At 37.0% G+C, this 13526-nt stretch overlaps 1 protein-coding gene across 12 annotated transcripts in view; it reads left to right on the plus strand.

Annotated features, from left to right (window-relative positions):
- Nucleotides 1-13526, plus strand: part of arvcfb (ARVCF delta catenin family member b) — a 218596-nt gene that overhangs the window by 180243 nt on the left and 24827 nt on the right. For 10 of the 12 annotated variants that reach the window (XM_057350833.1, XM_057350777.1, XM_057350785.1 and 7 more), the window contains 3 exons: nt 403-574; nt 2773-2790; nt 7859-7930. In XM_057350833.1, the coding sequence (XP_057206816.1) occupies nt 403-574; nt 2773-2790; nt 7859-7930 (262 nt within the window). The remainder of the gene's footprint in view (nt 1-402; nt 575-2772; nt 2791-7858; nt 7931-13526) is intronic. The other 2 variants (XM_057350794.1, XM_057350814.1) reach the window with 1 other exon arrangement.

Here is a 13526-nt window from a genome sequence, read left to right on the forward strand (position 1 = left end):
AAAAATCATTACATCTATGGAAAGGCCCCTATAGACCATGGACACCCAATGTCTGTGTGTTGATTGGCTGATGTGCAGTCATCCAATCAATAACAAAACAAATCCTGTCACATGATCTGGACCCTCAGATGAAGCGGCGGGGTCTTTTGTCACCCTGGGGGGCTTGTATCACTCTGGGTGTCATTTTACAGTAATGACTGGCTGACTGTACAAAATTATGCTCATTAAACATAAAAAATAAATAAATGAATAGACATAAATTATTAATTTGAGTCCATATTGTTTTATTGTGTGAGAAGAGACCTTGAGAGACATAATATACAAGAATATTTGACCATAGATTTCTTTTTTCTTTTTTTCTTCCTTCTTTCTTTCCTTCCTTTTTTCTTTCTTCTTTGTCAGTCTGTGGAGAATTGTGTTTGCATCATGAGGAACCTGTCCTACCACGTGCACAAGGAGGTTCCAGGAGCTGAGAAGTTTCAGGACCCCTCAGCTCTTCAGGGCCCAGACTCTTCGGGCACTCAGAGAAAGAAGAAAGATGACGCTGGCTGCTTCGGAGGAAAAAAGGCCAAAGGTCAGTATTGAATTCCTCATCCGGTTCATCGTCTCATCTATGTGCTTTTACTGCTAAAACAATATTGAGCTTGTACATCACAGAGCCATGATAATCAACAGCATGATGCTGCAGGTTCAGTGAGGCCATTATCATTTAACCAGCATCATAAAAAACACAGCAGGCCAATAATAGGAAACTAAATAGTGCTGGAGTCTTTATTTGTTAGCCCTCTGCTCTTATGTGGCTCATGACTCAAAGCTGTGGTGCGTGTCTGAGATATCAATGTTGAATGAATATTTATCTTTAAATGGATTCGGTGTTGGTGGCACTACATTGTATCGATTCAACATTCTGCATTATGACCGAGGCATCAAGGGGTTGTCCGGGTACCTTTTTTTCTACACGCTGACTGGTTTCAGGGTTCAAATGACTTAATTAGTTGTCGAGATTTTGTCTTCTCACATTGACAGATGCGAAACCTCTTGAGTACATTAATGATTTGAATTAGCAAACCGATTCCTCTTGAACAGACATTGACCACGTTTACATGGACAACAATAATCCGATATTAACACGATTACGACAATACTCTGATTAAGAATGGAGCATGTAAACAGAGCTTTTTGATTAGCTTAACCCGTCTAAACTCATAATCGTAGTGAACACAAATCGAATTAAGACGGGTGGAGTACTCCTATTTTAGTCGCATTATCGAAGTGCGGTATAGACATGTACACAGTTTAATCGCACTTTTACCGGCGCGTAGGAGCTTTCGCGGCACTTTGCGACAGGTTACACACACACACGCACGGCAGTCGACAGCCGTTTTGTTTTACGGCAAACAACATGGCTTCAAGCAAGAAAGCACATTTTTGGTCCGAACGGGAAACAAGAAAGATGCCAACAATTCTAGAAAATAAATGAAACACCAAAAACTGTATGTGGTACCATGGCGAAGACGAACTGTTTGTTGATGCATGAAATTATGGAGGGAACGTCGAACGGCGTCGCTTAGGGACGTAATGACATATGCCATTAATCGAACTATGTAGTGTAACATGTAAAAGGGAACATGAAAGATATATTCTTAAAGCAACTTATGTAAACACCTTAATCATAATATTAGCTTACTCAGAATAAGGCAAATAATTCGATTACAGATCTCCATGTAAACGTGGTCACTTGGAGTCACTAAACAGCCCAAAGAGGCAAATGACCAGGAATACATGTAAACCGGAAAGATGACAACACTGGTACCATGCTGTGCCTCATGGACATTTTTAATGAGGTGGCCCTTGAGACATACTTTGAAGATGTAAGGGATCTATATTTGCACCAGAAAACACCACTGAAAGGCATTAGGGGATATTTTGAGAAAAGCTATTAAGTCAGACCCATTTTCCAAGCAAATTTTACCTTAAAAGGTAGAGTTATGGCATAAATTAGTCTCGCTCGCAAAACTCCTGACACTTGCTTTATAAACAGCAAATAAGTTCGAAGACGCTGCAAATGTAGGACTGAAGCGAACCTTTAGCGATGGTTTTGAAAATCAAGTGTATGATGAGGCTTATTTGCATAAAAAAGCATGTTTGCTCTAAACAGAGTGACAGTGACTTCATTTATGTTTAATTTTAAAATAATTATGTATTTGGCGCAACACTATTTAAACTGGAATGCGTTGGCTATGTAATAAATCTCACTGCACTGTAAGTGTAATAAAACAGACCTGATCTCACGGGAATTCATAACTATTTTACGAGGTGGCTTATTCGTATGAATTCGTACTTTGTGTATCGTACAAAAACGATTACTAGAAAAAAAACAATACTGAAGCACTGCCCCTAAACCTAACATCACTGGCGCGAAAGCAAATCGTACTAACATTTACGAATGAGATCGTACGGATTAGTCAAAATTAGCCACAACGTAAAATAGTTATGTTTTGCCGTGAGATTGTGTTGAATGATACAAAATGTTGTGTGGTAAGGTGGAACTATTTAATATGCTCAATGGGGTCTTTAGCTAAAAAAAACTGACTCACTTCTCAACGTTGTGTTTGCTATAAACCTGTTTTATACACTCTCTCAACTTTACTGTGTACCTTAAAGTGGCACACAAATAAATTCTGTCCTCTTTAATATACTCTCTGAATACTCCTCTCTTCTCCTGCCTTCTCTTATTGGTCTTGCTGCTGTTGCTGCGTTGGCTAACTTTAGAAGAATGGTTTAATCAAGGTGAGTCTTCCTGCTTTCCTCTAAATGTCTTTTTCTCTCTCAACATACATTATACCTCCCTCTATCTTCTTCAGACTAAACTCTTCATCACCTTTCCATTTTTAAAATACTGGCAGGTGTTTTATCTTAATGCAAATGTCAAACCTATGCATCTGTCGCCCCCTTCAGCCGGCACAGATGTCTGTGCTGTTATCTGTTAATTAGGTCTATATGGAAGTATTTCAATGCCATTAGTCTTTGAAGCAAAAAAGCATGTTGAATTACCACTAATCAAAAATAAAGCTGTTGCATTACCAGTGCTTGCATTTTTAGAGTCTGCAATTCAATATGGTTGTATATTTAAGCTGTGAATATTTCAAATTGAAACATTTCACGCACAATTTCACCGTTAAAAAGTTCAATAATCAAAATTCGCCTTTTAAATTTCACTTAAAAAATTCAACTTGTTATAAAATACAACCTTTAATTTTCGACAGACAATTTTCAGTCCATATTATTTCGGTTTAAAAATTCGCTTCCACAAATTCAGTGGTTCAAATTCGACTTGAAATTCAAAGTTTCACATCCGGGAATCCCAGGAGAAGCAATAGAGCGCCGATTCCGCCAATGCATGATCTCTACCTGCTGCCTGACCGCTTCACCAGCAGGTGGTGCAAGTCGCTTCTGACGAAGACCAAAGCAAGACATGCAGATACTTTTTATATGTTTGCAGCACAGTCCATTCATCTGCTCGATTAAGTGAATTTATTTGATCTCATAGATCTCTTCTTATGCATCATCAACATCAGAAATTTTAGGTTTCCTGCTCTGGCTCGAAGGAATTAAGTTATTTTTTACTTCAGCACATCGTGTTCACATAAATACTATGCATCATCAGCATTTACAGGACATGTATTGTGTTTGAAGCGGTCAAATAACTGAGATCTCAACTAGGAGCTTATTGACCCGTACTCTCCCATGTGCTTCTGTTTATATGAAGTAGCTGCAATCTCAATAAACATTCTTTTTATTTTCCTTGCGTGATCTTGTTTTAATTTGAGACTCTCAGAACATGCTGGATGTTGTGGAATTGTGGAAACGTTCGTTTGTTAATACGAGACAGAAAAACTGATATTTTAGCCAAGCGAACTTCTTGAGCAGGCCAGATAAAATAGACCAGATAAAAATAGTCAGCACTTTCTTTAGAACCCGACTAGACCCGAAACGTCTTGTGCAGCCTGCAGCCAAGCAAGATACCTCACGGCGTTATGGATCTATACGCGCAAAGATAAAAACTTTTGTTGCATGCTGTGTGCGTTTCCCAATAATGTGCCACACACGAACATGCGAGTATGACTACACGCTAATTGCTTGAGTTGCTGTCTGTTCATTAAATGCTAAAATGTCAATCACTCACGGTATATTAACCTAATTATGTCTTGTAAAGTTTGGCGTAACACATATTTGTTGTTTACCTAACCATAAAATGTAATTAATTTGTGTCTTTCGGGGCGATTGGTAAAAGCACATTCATTATAAATTACCAGAGACCCGATGCCATATCGGACACGACCTGTGCCCAAGGCATATTTTGTCAACGTTTTAGACCCGAAGCCGCTGGGACACATGAGGACCTCTCTAACATACACCTCAATGCAAGTCAGTTTGCATGGCCGAGCAGTGAAAAATATATTTAATTACTGGTCAGAAAACAATATGAGTGCTCCATGGCAATATACACAACTATCTGTAGATGTTGCTGTTTGGCGCATTGTATTTCGTATACTTTTATATTAGGCTATAGCCTTTCTTTTTAATTAGCTTACCCAATACTATAACATATCAAAACGAAATTACGATTTGGTATAATAATTTTTAATCTATATGCTCACATAATAAGTCAACATATTGTTAAATTTATGCATTTTAAATGACAGAAATACACTGAAACCACGTTGGAGAAACACGTAATGTACGTGTCTAAAATGTATGTGTACAGTTCAGTTAAATGATCAAATTTACCCTCTTTAAACTTACGCTAAACATTTAGCTGAATATCCACAACATGTATGGTGGCATGGTGGAACAAAAACGTTATAAGCTTGCAAGATTTGCTAAGTGCCTTTAGCCTACTCTGTCCCTTTAGCGTCCACGGACCACGCCATCACGGCCGGTGTACCATGCTAAAACGCTTAATGTTGCTTAATCTTCAGACCAGATGATTAGTATAGCCTATACCTTTTTAATAACCGTAGGCTACAGAAATGCGGAAGAGCCCTAAATATGAATGCAAAAAGCACAAAATGACACAATGAGAATTTTAGCATGTCCCCCCGTATTTCTCACATAATACCAGAACTAGGTATAGGTGTCTTTATTGTTGCAGTATTTCAGTTTGTTTTTTTATTCATTCGTTCATACAATAGGTTATAATTGGCTTTATTTTGTTTGCGTTCTCAGATTTCAGATGAAAAGTATAGGCATAATTATTTCCATTGATATTTCTCTTTTAAGTGGTGTAGTTATTCCTTTGTTTAAGTTACATTTATATCCTACATTTACTAAATATTTTACAATTACGTTTTTAAGAAAAGACTGTTATTTATATTGTAGATTATTTTACGTTCTGATGAAAAATTGTTCATGGCTTGTTCTTACATCTGTTTTCATTACTATTTCAGTTAGCCTACTACTATTGTATGTTTAAAATGTATAATTATTGCTATTTTTCCTATTTAGTTTTAAACCGAAATAAAATGTTTTATTTGAATTTAAATGTTAAGTTTATTGTGATGGTGTTATGTAACTAATGTAATGATTTAAAAACTTGTTGTCTTGTTTTCTGGCACATTTAATCAGATACCATTGCATGTGTCATTCAAATAGCTTCATGCAATATAGCTTATTTTATTCAAACACAGTATTTCAGGATTCAGGATTCAGTAATTGACTGTAACATACAATTTTCTCATCCTCGAAACTCAAACCATTATTTGATGATTTAAGATCGTGCTTATCAAAAGCACGATTTTATGTTTGCATTTGGCGAGCTACAGAAATTATATTTTGCGTGCATATGATACGCATGTGTTTTGCGTGCACTTTTTATGTACATACCGACTTAACCCACACCATACCAAGGGGGTAATCATATACACGTAAAAAGTAATGAATGCGTATATAGCAAGCCAAATACAAACATAAACTCTTACTATAGATAGGCAGTACTAGTAGATCGGGTAGGATATTTAAATAAATAAATTAATATTATAAATGTATGAATAGTCCACTGATTCCAGGCCACCTGGAATTGTCCCCGTGCTCCATGTCCGTTCCAGGGCTGATAGTGGTGAGCTAAGCTGCCAGTACAAGAAACAATTATTTTTTTCTTGATGATGCATAAGAGATCCATGAGATCAAATAAATTCACTTAATCGAGCAGATGAGTGGACTGTGCTGCAAACATATAAAAAGTGTCTGCATTTCTTGCTTTGGTCTTCGTCAGAAGCGACTTGCACCACCTGCTGGTGAAGCGGTCAGGCAGCAGGTAGAGATCATGTATTGGCGGAATCGGCGCTCTGTTGCTTCTCCTGGGATTCCCGGATGTGAAACTTTGAATTTCAAGTCGAATTTGAACCACTGAATTTGTGGAAGCGAATTTTTAAACCGAAATAATATGGACTGAAAATTGTCTGTCGAAAATTAAAGGTTGTATTTAAAAACAAGTTGAATTTTTTAAGTGAAATTTAAAAGGCGAATTTTAATTATTGAACTTTTTAACGGTGAAATTGTGCGTGAAATGTTTCAATTTGAAATATTCACAGCTTAAATATACAACCATATTGAATTGCAGACTCTAAAAATGCAAGCACTGGTAATGCAACAGCTTTATTTTTGATTAGTGGTAATTCAACATGCTTTTTTGCTTCAAAGACTAATGGCATTGAAATACTTCCATAGGTCTAGCTTTTCCTTTCTTACTGCCCAGTGCTATGAAGGATGGTCATCATTTTCTCTCTCACATATGGGTAAATACCGTATGATTTACTTTCTGGCATAGACCACAAAAAAAATAAATGCAGGGTTATTTTCAACCCAGCAGTGGGTCAAAAAGGGACGAGTATTGATTAAAAACATTGTTGGGTCAAATATAAACCATTTGCTAGGTTAATTTAACCCAAGAGCTGGGTTCGTTCCTTTTTTTGAACCAACTCTGGGTTGAAAATAACCCAGCCAGCTTTCTGATCAATGGAAGTAAAGGCAATGACAAAAAGCACCATGAGTACCAAGTACCACAGTACAGCCCATATGACTGTAAGTCCTCTCAATAGTGCAGCTTTGTGTGGGGAACAGAAAGTTGGAAAGTTTTGATTATAAATTGTGAATTCCAAATTTGGTGCAACAAATGTACAAAACACACGAGCGTCCGTTTCAACAGCCATCATTGACATCAAATCTGGAGTGATCGCAATACAGCATCTTGAAAAATATGTGGATGCAAATAAAATTTGAGATAAAATTTCATAGCAGAAGCTTTTTCAATTTCAACTTCAAAAACGTGATTCTTACGGATGCTGTTTGTTACTATGGAGCTTTACATCCCCTGGACACCATTCACTTTCATTGTACAGAAAAGCACGGACTTTTCTATCAACATTTCATCAACATCTTTACTTTTCTTATGAAAGAAATAAAATCTGTGCAGAACAACACGTGGGGGGAGTAAAACATGACATTAGTTGTTTGTTTTTTGTGGATGTGCTATTCCTGTAACATTTACTTGTGTGTGTAATAGTGAACGAGTATTCCTGCACTTCACTCAATTACAGACATCTGTCCTTCATGACAAAGGCGTTGCATTATTAATTGGGGTTCCCTCTCTTGGGAGCGGGTGTCAGAAGGATAGAGTTCATCTCTGCATATCTGTGTAGCATATAGCTCGATTCATGTGTGACATGTGTGCGACTGTGTGTATTTGAGACTCAATTGGATTATACATTTTCATACCCGTATAGTAATTCCTCTCATGCGGTGACCGCTGCTTCCCCTCTTATACTCTCTCACTCTCGTCTTTCCCTTCTTCACTCAGGGAGGAAAAACGGAGAACATGACAAAAACTATGACACATTGGACCTACCCAAGCGCACAGAACCCACTAAAGGTAGGTCTTTCTTTGACACCCTCGAATTATTACATCTTTAAGCGGCCAGTCTTCTGAAAAGGCAACAGGAAATGGCCTGACTCTTTGGTCTCTCTCTGAAAGAGAGGAATCTGTCATATACAGTACGCATGTGAATAGCTCGTGGGAAGTCAATTCGAGCAGCTTACGGTGTAAAATAAGCTTATATTACTCCAAATGTTCTTCTTGCTGTTACTGTAGAGGACTATTGAGGATTTTGCTGCAAAGTATTGTGGGATGTGATAAATCTATGAACATCAACAAAGATTTCAGTAAGCTGAATTTTGAGAAGAGCATACAAAGATCCTCTGGGAGATTTTGGGTATCGAGTAACAATGCTGTTCTGCACAAGCGTTTTCTCATTGTGACAACACAGTCGTAAATCCTCTGAGGCACAGTGTTAGTGTATTTCAGTGCGATTGATATCCCTGACTTCATTCAGGTAGAATGAGAGTGATTTACTATAGAGACAGGCTAGCTTGAGCTCGACTAGAGCCCGATGGGTTAAACCATCTGTGTAGGGGTTGTATAAGAGGGGCTCGAACCTTCAACTATAGTGATTGTCTAAAATGAATCCCAAGAGATTCGGGTAAAGTGAACAGTCATCAAAGAGCTCATGAATACCTCTTTCCTCCTGACAGACTGATCTAGGATCCTTTTACCTCAAGAGCTGCACTTAGTGAGGCAGGAAAAAGGTTTTATTGAGGCTAATCTTTTATGTATTACTATAGTCGAGTCGTCAAGAGGAAAGAAAACGTAGTGTAATACAATGACCTGGTTTTCTCCATTATAGAGGACTAAACTCTCTTTCATTGGAAAAACACCAGCGTTAGATGATGGTGAATGAAAAAAGGTGATATGAACTTCAGAAGGGACATCAAAGCCTTTGTAGTGTGATTTGGAGGAAGTAGTGGGAACAATCTGATCTGTGACTAAAGTATTGCTTGTTTGTTTTTAGGGATGTTGTGGGTCATTTCTGCTAGGCAGTACATTTTTATGTCCCCATCATACAAGCATATGCCACCATACTGAATAAAATATTACACTTGTAAATTGTAGTACACTTGTACCTAATCAGCACCAAAAGCCTTAAACTGTTCCTTGATGACATCATCTTTCAGGATGAGAAAGACATCATTTTAGTGAGATAAAACTTTCAACTATTGGTGGGTCTCATGAATTCTGTTATTTTTTTATGTTAAGCTGACACTACGTAAAATAACTGTCAATCCTTCACTGAAGGACTTTACTTTAATCCCATCCCCTTAGTTCCATGTTATTTTTTAACCTGTTACTGTATGTAAATAATTAAGGGGCTGTGTCCACCGAGGCGCATTTACGCGGCTGAAAACGGCAGGAGCTCGGCTGAAAACGCCCGCTGTAGGCGCAGAGTTCTGGCCAAAGTTGAGCATTTTTCAACTCAGGGCGCTCGGTCGAACGCCGGCGCTGAGCGTGAAAAAAACGCATAGCACCAGCGCAGAGCGCAGAAAAAAAACGTCAGCTGATGGCTTTTTTTAAAAGCGCGGCGTTTCCATAGGAAACAATTGAAAAAACATGCCGGCCGCAGGCGTAAACGCCTCGGTGGACACAGCCTCTAAGTGTCATATACCCCTTATACCCCTTAAGTGGCCCGAACGTAACTTCCGCTACACGTCTGCAAAGAACAGAGTTCCTGCAGACTATTTCTGAAAACAAACAAAAGAAACCGAGAAGAACCGTTACTTTGCTGAACTTGCCTCTCCAATATTTTGAATTGAGAACAAAGCTCAACTGCTAGATGTCAATGTCCCGTAAGATTTCTTCAAATGCGACAAAGTTACACGACCCATTTAACATTCAATAAACATTCAACAAATCGTTTATTTAATACAATTATTATACAATCAAATAATGATAATATAAATGAATATTAATATAAATGAAAGCAAAAATAAATAGTTATCTTATTAGCCACTATCCAGACCAATAAACAAACACAGACCGGAAGTTAACTTCGGTTAGGCGCGTGCGTCAGATGAAACCGTCTAATGGTCGGTTTCATCAAAAGCATGCGCATGGTCCAAAGTTTACTTCAGGTCTGTGTTTGCTTATAATTGAACAATTTGTTGTATATTTAATTTATAGTAATATTTTATTGTAGGTTAATTGTAATCAATTAAATTAAAACTACAGTTATTGATTAGGGATGTAATCTCACTGTACGATAATACCTATAAAGTTCACGGTACAATATTTATTGCAATATTTAAAATGACAAATGATGACCTGGAAACGTGGCATAAGCATCCTCTTTTCTTAGAGGTATGAGTTATAGAATGAGATGGCTCAAATGGCCTAAAAATCCCTTTTATAAAATAAAATAATTGCACCAGCTGGACCTTGCCAAAGGTAACATCTATTATTTTTCAAACATTCTCTATGTTAGGCCCGAAAGACCTATCGTTTCATACAGACATGTGACCACAATAATATTGAGACAATTTTGCTATTGCAATAACACGATATCGATAAGATTGCTACATCCCTATTATTGATTCTTTGCGGAGGTCTACTGGAAGTTAAATTTGGGCCACATAATATTTATGTTGTTGCCGCTGAAACCATCTATAGAAATACGTTAAATTATGACACGGGCATATTTATCTTTTCAAAGGGAGCTTTGAAAAAAACAAGAAAAGGACATAACAGGAATGACCTAATTACTGACCAGAGAAATCAACAGTAGCATATGGGTTTGTGTGAAAATGTGCTGACTGTTGCAGAACTGAACAAGGCAGTGTTTATGTGTGTGTACTATACAGTTTTTACAGCATAATAGTCATTATTTCTAAGCAAAGTCCCCACAATGTATTTTTTTACGATTTCAGCGGCAACATCATAAACAAACATTATGTGGCCCAAACTTAACTTCCAGTAGATGTTTAATAGGTCTGTCTTCCAAGAACATTTGTGATTTGTTAGTTTCGCTGACTAATTAATACTTTAGATGCTGTCAGGATCTTAACAGTTCACACAGTCCACGCTTTCATAAAGGTATAATGGCACATGCTCCTAGTCAATTTTCATTAGCCACATTAGCATGCAAAATGAGGATGTTGTTGAACTAGATTATATTTAATCGCAGCGGTTTATCGGTGTAAGCTCATTTACCCTTTTATCGCCCAAGTCAAGCATACAGAAGAGTTTAAATAAGGATTGGTCACGTTTCGGGTTATAATTAAGGGATGGTTTTGATAGGAAGTTCAAGAAAAATATCTTCACTTCATATCTACCTCATTTATTTTGACTTTTTGAGACGTTAATTACCTCCTGTCTTCACCAGGGTTTCTTTTAGGAACGTTGAGGGAAGTTTTAAAAGCCTTTTTTATACAATGTCCATAAGCTGATATGCACTCTGTGTGACCATCGGTAGAGTTATAATTTCACAAGCAATTAATAAGCAAACGTATGGGAGGCAAATCCTACCAAGTTTAAATAAATAAATTAAACGATGAAAATGAAAACCAGATTAGCAATTTCATTATACACAACTGCACGCACAATATGTGCCAAAATAAAATGAAATTATTTCATTTTTATTTTTACACTGACAAATTGAAAAAGAAAATGCAATTGGTGATTTGACATTTCATTTTCACTAAAATCTCGAGGCAAGACTGCTAATATGAAAATGAAAAGGCAAATGTGAAAAAGAAATTGCAAAAACATTTTTTACAAAGGTTTTTATTAATGTTCACGCAATAATACTGACACAATTCAAATTAAAATGTAAAGTTTGATTTTTATTTTATTTTCTCTTTTTTCATTTTCGTTTTCATTGTTCAAAGTCATGCAAATTACATGTTAATCAGTGGGTGTGGACGAGCGCCTGCATTACTGGGAACGCCCACAAAAACGTCATAAAAACGTTCGCTTACGGTATCATCATACCTCCCATACAAACGTGCTATTGCACTGAATATCAACATCGCTGTGATTTGATCATAGGCATGAGCAGCCCAAAAGTTTGAGTGTGATATTGCTAAAATAGTCTATAAACAAAAGAATGTAATATCTGTAATAATTCATAGTTGTTTCAGCTGTTTGTTCAGCTAATAACCATAGTTAAAAGCAAAACCAACACAGATTTTTGTGTTTGACAGAACATATCATATACTTGCACTAGAAACCAGATATCCTCACCTGAACCTTTGTTTTGAGTGTAATGTGCACACAAGCGTTCACATTTGTCCATGAGGAGACTATTAGGGTTTAGAAAAGCTACGAGATTAGAAAAAGTAAACACTTAAACTGAGCTGATGTCAGATGAGTTCGGCAACCAGCAAGTTAATTAATTTCCAATGAAAAGACCAGGGGCAACTGAGTTTACTGTGCATTGGGACTTTATCCATTCTGAGTGATATTTCCACTGATCTTCAACCTCACGGCATAAACGCAGTTGTGACAGCCGTGCTTGGAGCATTGAGCATGTTTGGTCACTTAGCCGGAGCAGAGACATACTGTATAGCCATTGTTTATTCACTGAGCATCTTTGTCGAACTTTCTGCCTCTAGCATTTGGAGGTACCTCAGAGAGAGGACCTGTTTGAAAACTGCAAGCCATGAAACATTTAAAGGCTTCTCACGGCAACACATGCACCCATGGAAAAAAGAAGGGAGAGCTGTAATTTGGGATTCTGTAATAAATTGAGAACGACACGGAGGGCATGATGAGGATATGTTAACTGCAATGACATTTAAACCTTTTTTCGGTCACAAACATTTTGTTCTGGGTGCCAGTAGCGATGTGCCATTAATACTCCTATTGATTTTTTTCAATATTTAATGTAAACAGTGCTGTTAAGCCATACATTCCCCTTTTAAAAATTGACCATGGTGTAGTATCAATGTTATGTTTATTTATTTAGTAGTAAAACCATGGTAGCCACAAATTAAGCTTTTGCTACAGTAACCATAGTTTAACCTTGATAGTTGTACTAAAACTGTGGTTATACAAATGGTAATCTGCCTAAAAACATGGGTACTACACAAAGAAACAAAAATAAAGGGTGCTTGACACTAGAACTCCCGGAAATCTATCATTACGAGAGTGGCCGTAGCGGTCATTTTGACCGCTCGTACTAGAATGTACTGAATGTCATTTTGTCATGGAATATTTACATTCAAAGCTTCTATTGAGATTATAGAATGAAGCTTTGAATGTCTGTTGTCATACTGTATATTATAATGCGATCACACTAAAAAAATTTGAAATCCTCAACCACTGCGAAGCGAACTCAAAGGGGCGTACATAATTAGATTATTTCAAATAAAATAAATAATTTATATGTTTCATTTTTGTATATAATTTTGAAAAAGCTACGAGACCGCACCCGAAGGTGTGTGCCTCGCTTTGTGTCCGGTGTTCTGTTTTACGACACAAGCGGATGTTTTTTCAACGCAGTGAAAATGTAGTTTTTGAAAGTCTAAACGGCAACAAATATGGATTGATGCAGAATATTTTGTTAGATTAAAACATGTTGTGAATTTTAGAAATGATAACATCTATCCTTTTTCAATATATTTTGCCTTTTGGATTT

The sequence above is a fragment of the Triplophysa rosa genome, linkage group LG2 (assembly GCF_024868665.1).
Source record: "Triplophysa rosa linkage group LG2, Trosa_1v2, whole genome shotgun sequence".
Classification (NCBI taxonomy): Eukaryota; Metazoa; Chordata; class Actinopteri; order Cypriniformes; family Nemacheilidae; genus Triplophysa; species Triplophysa rosa.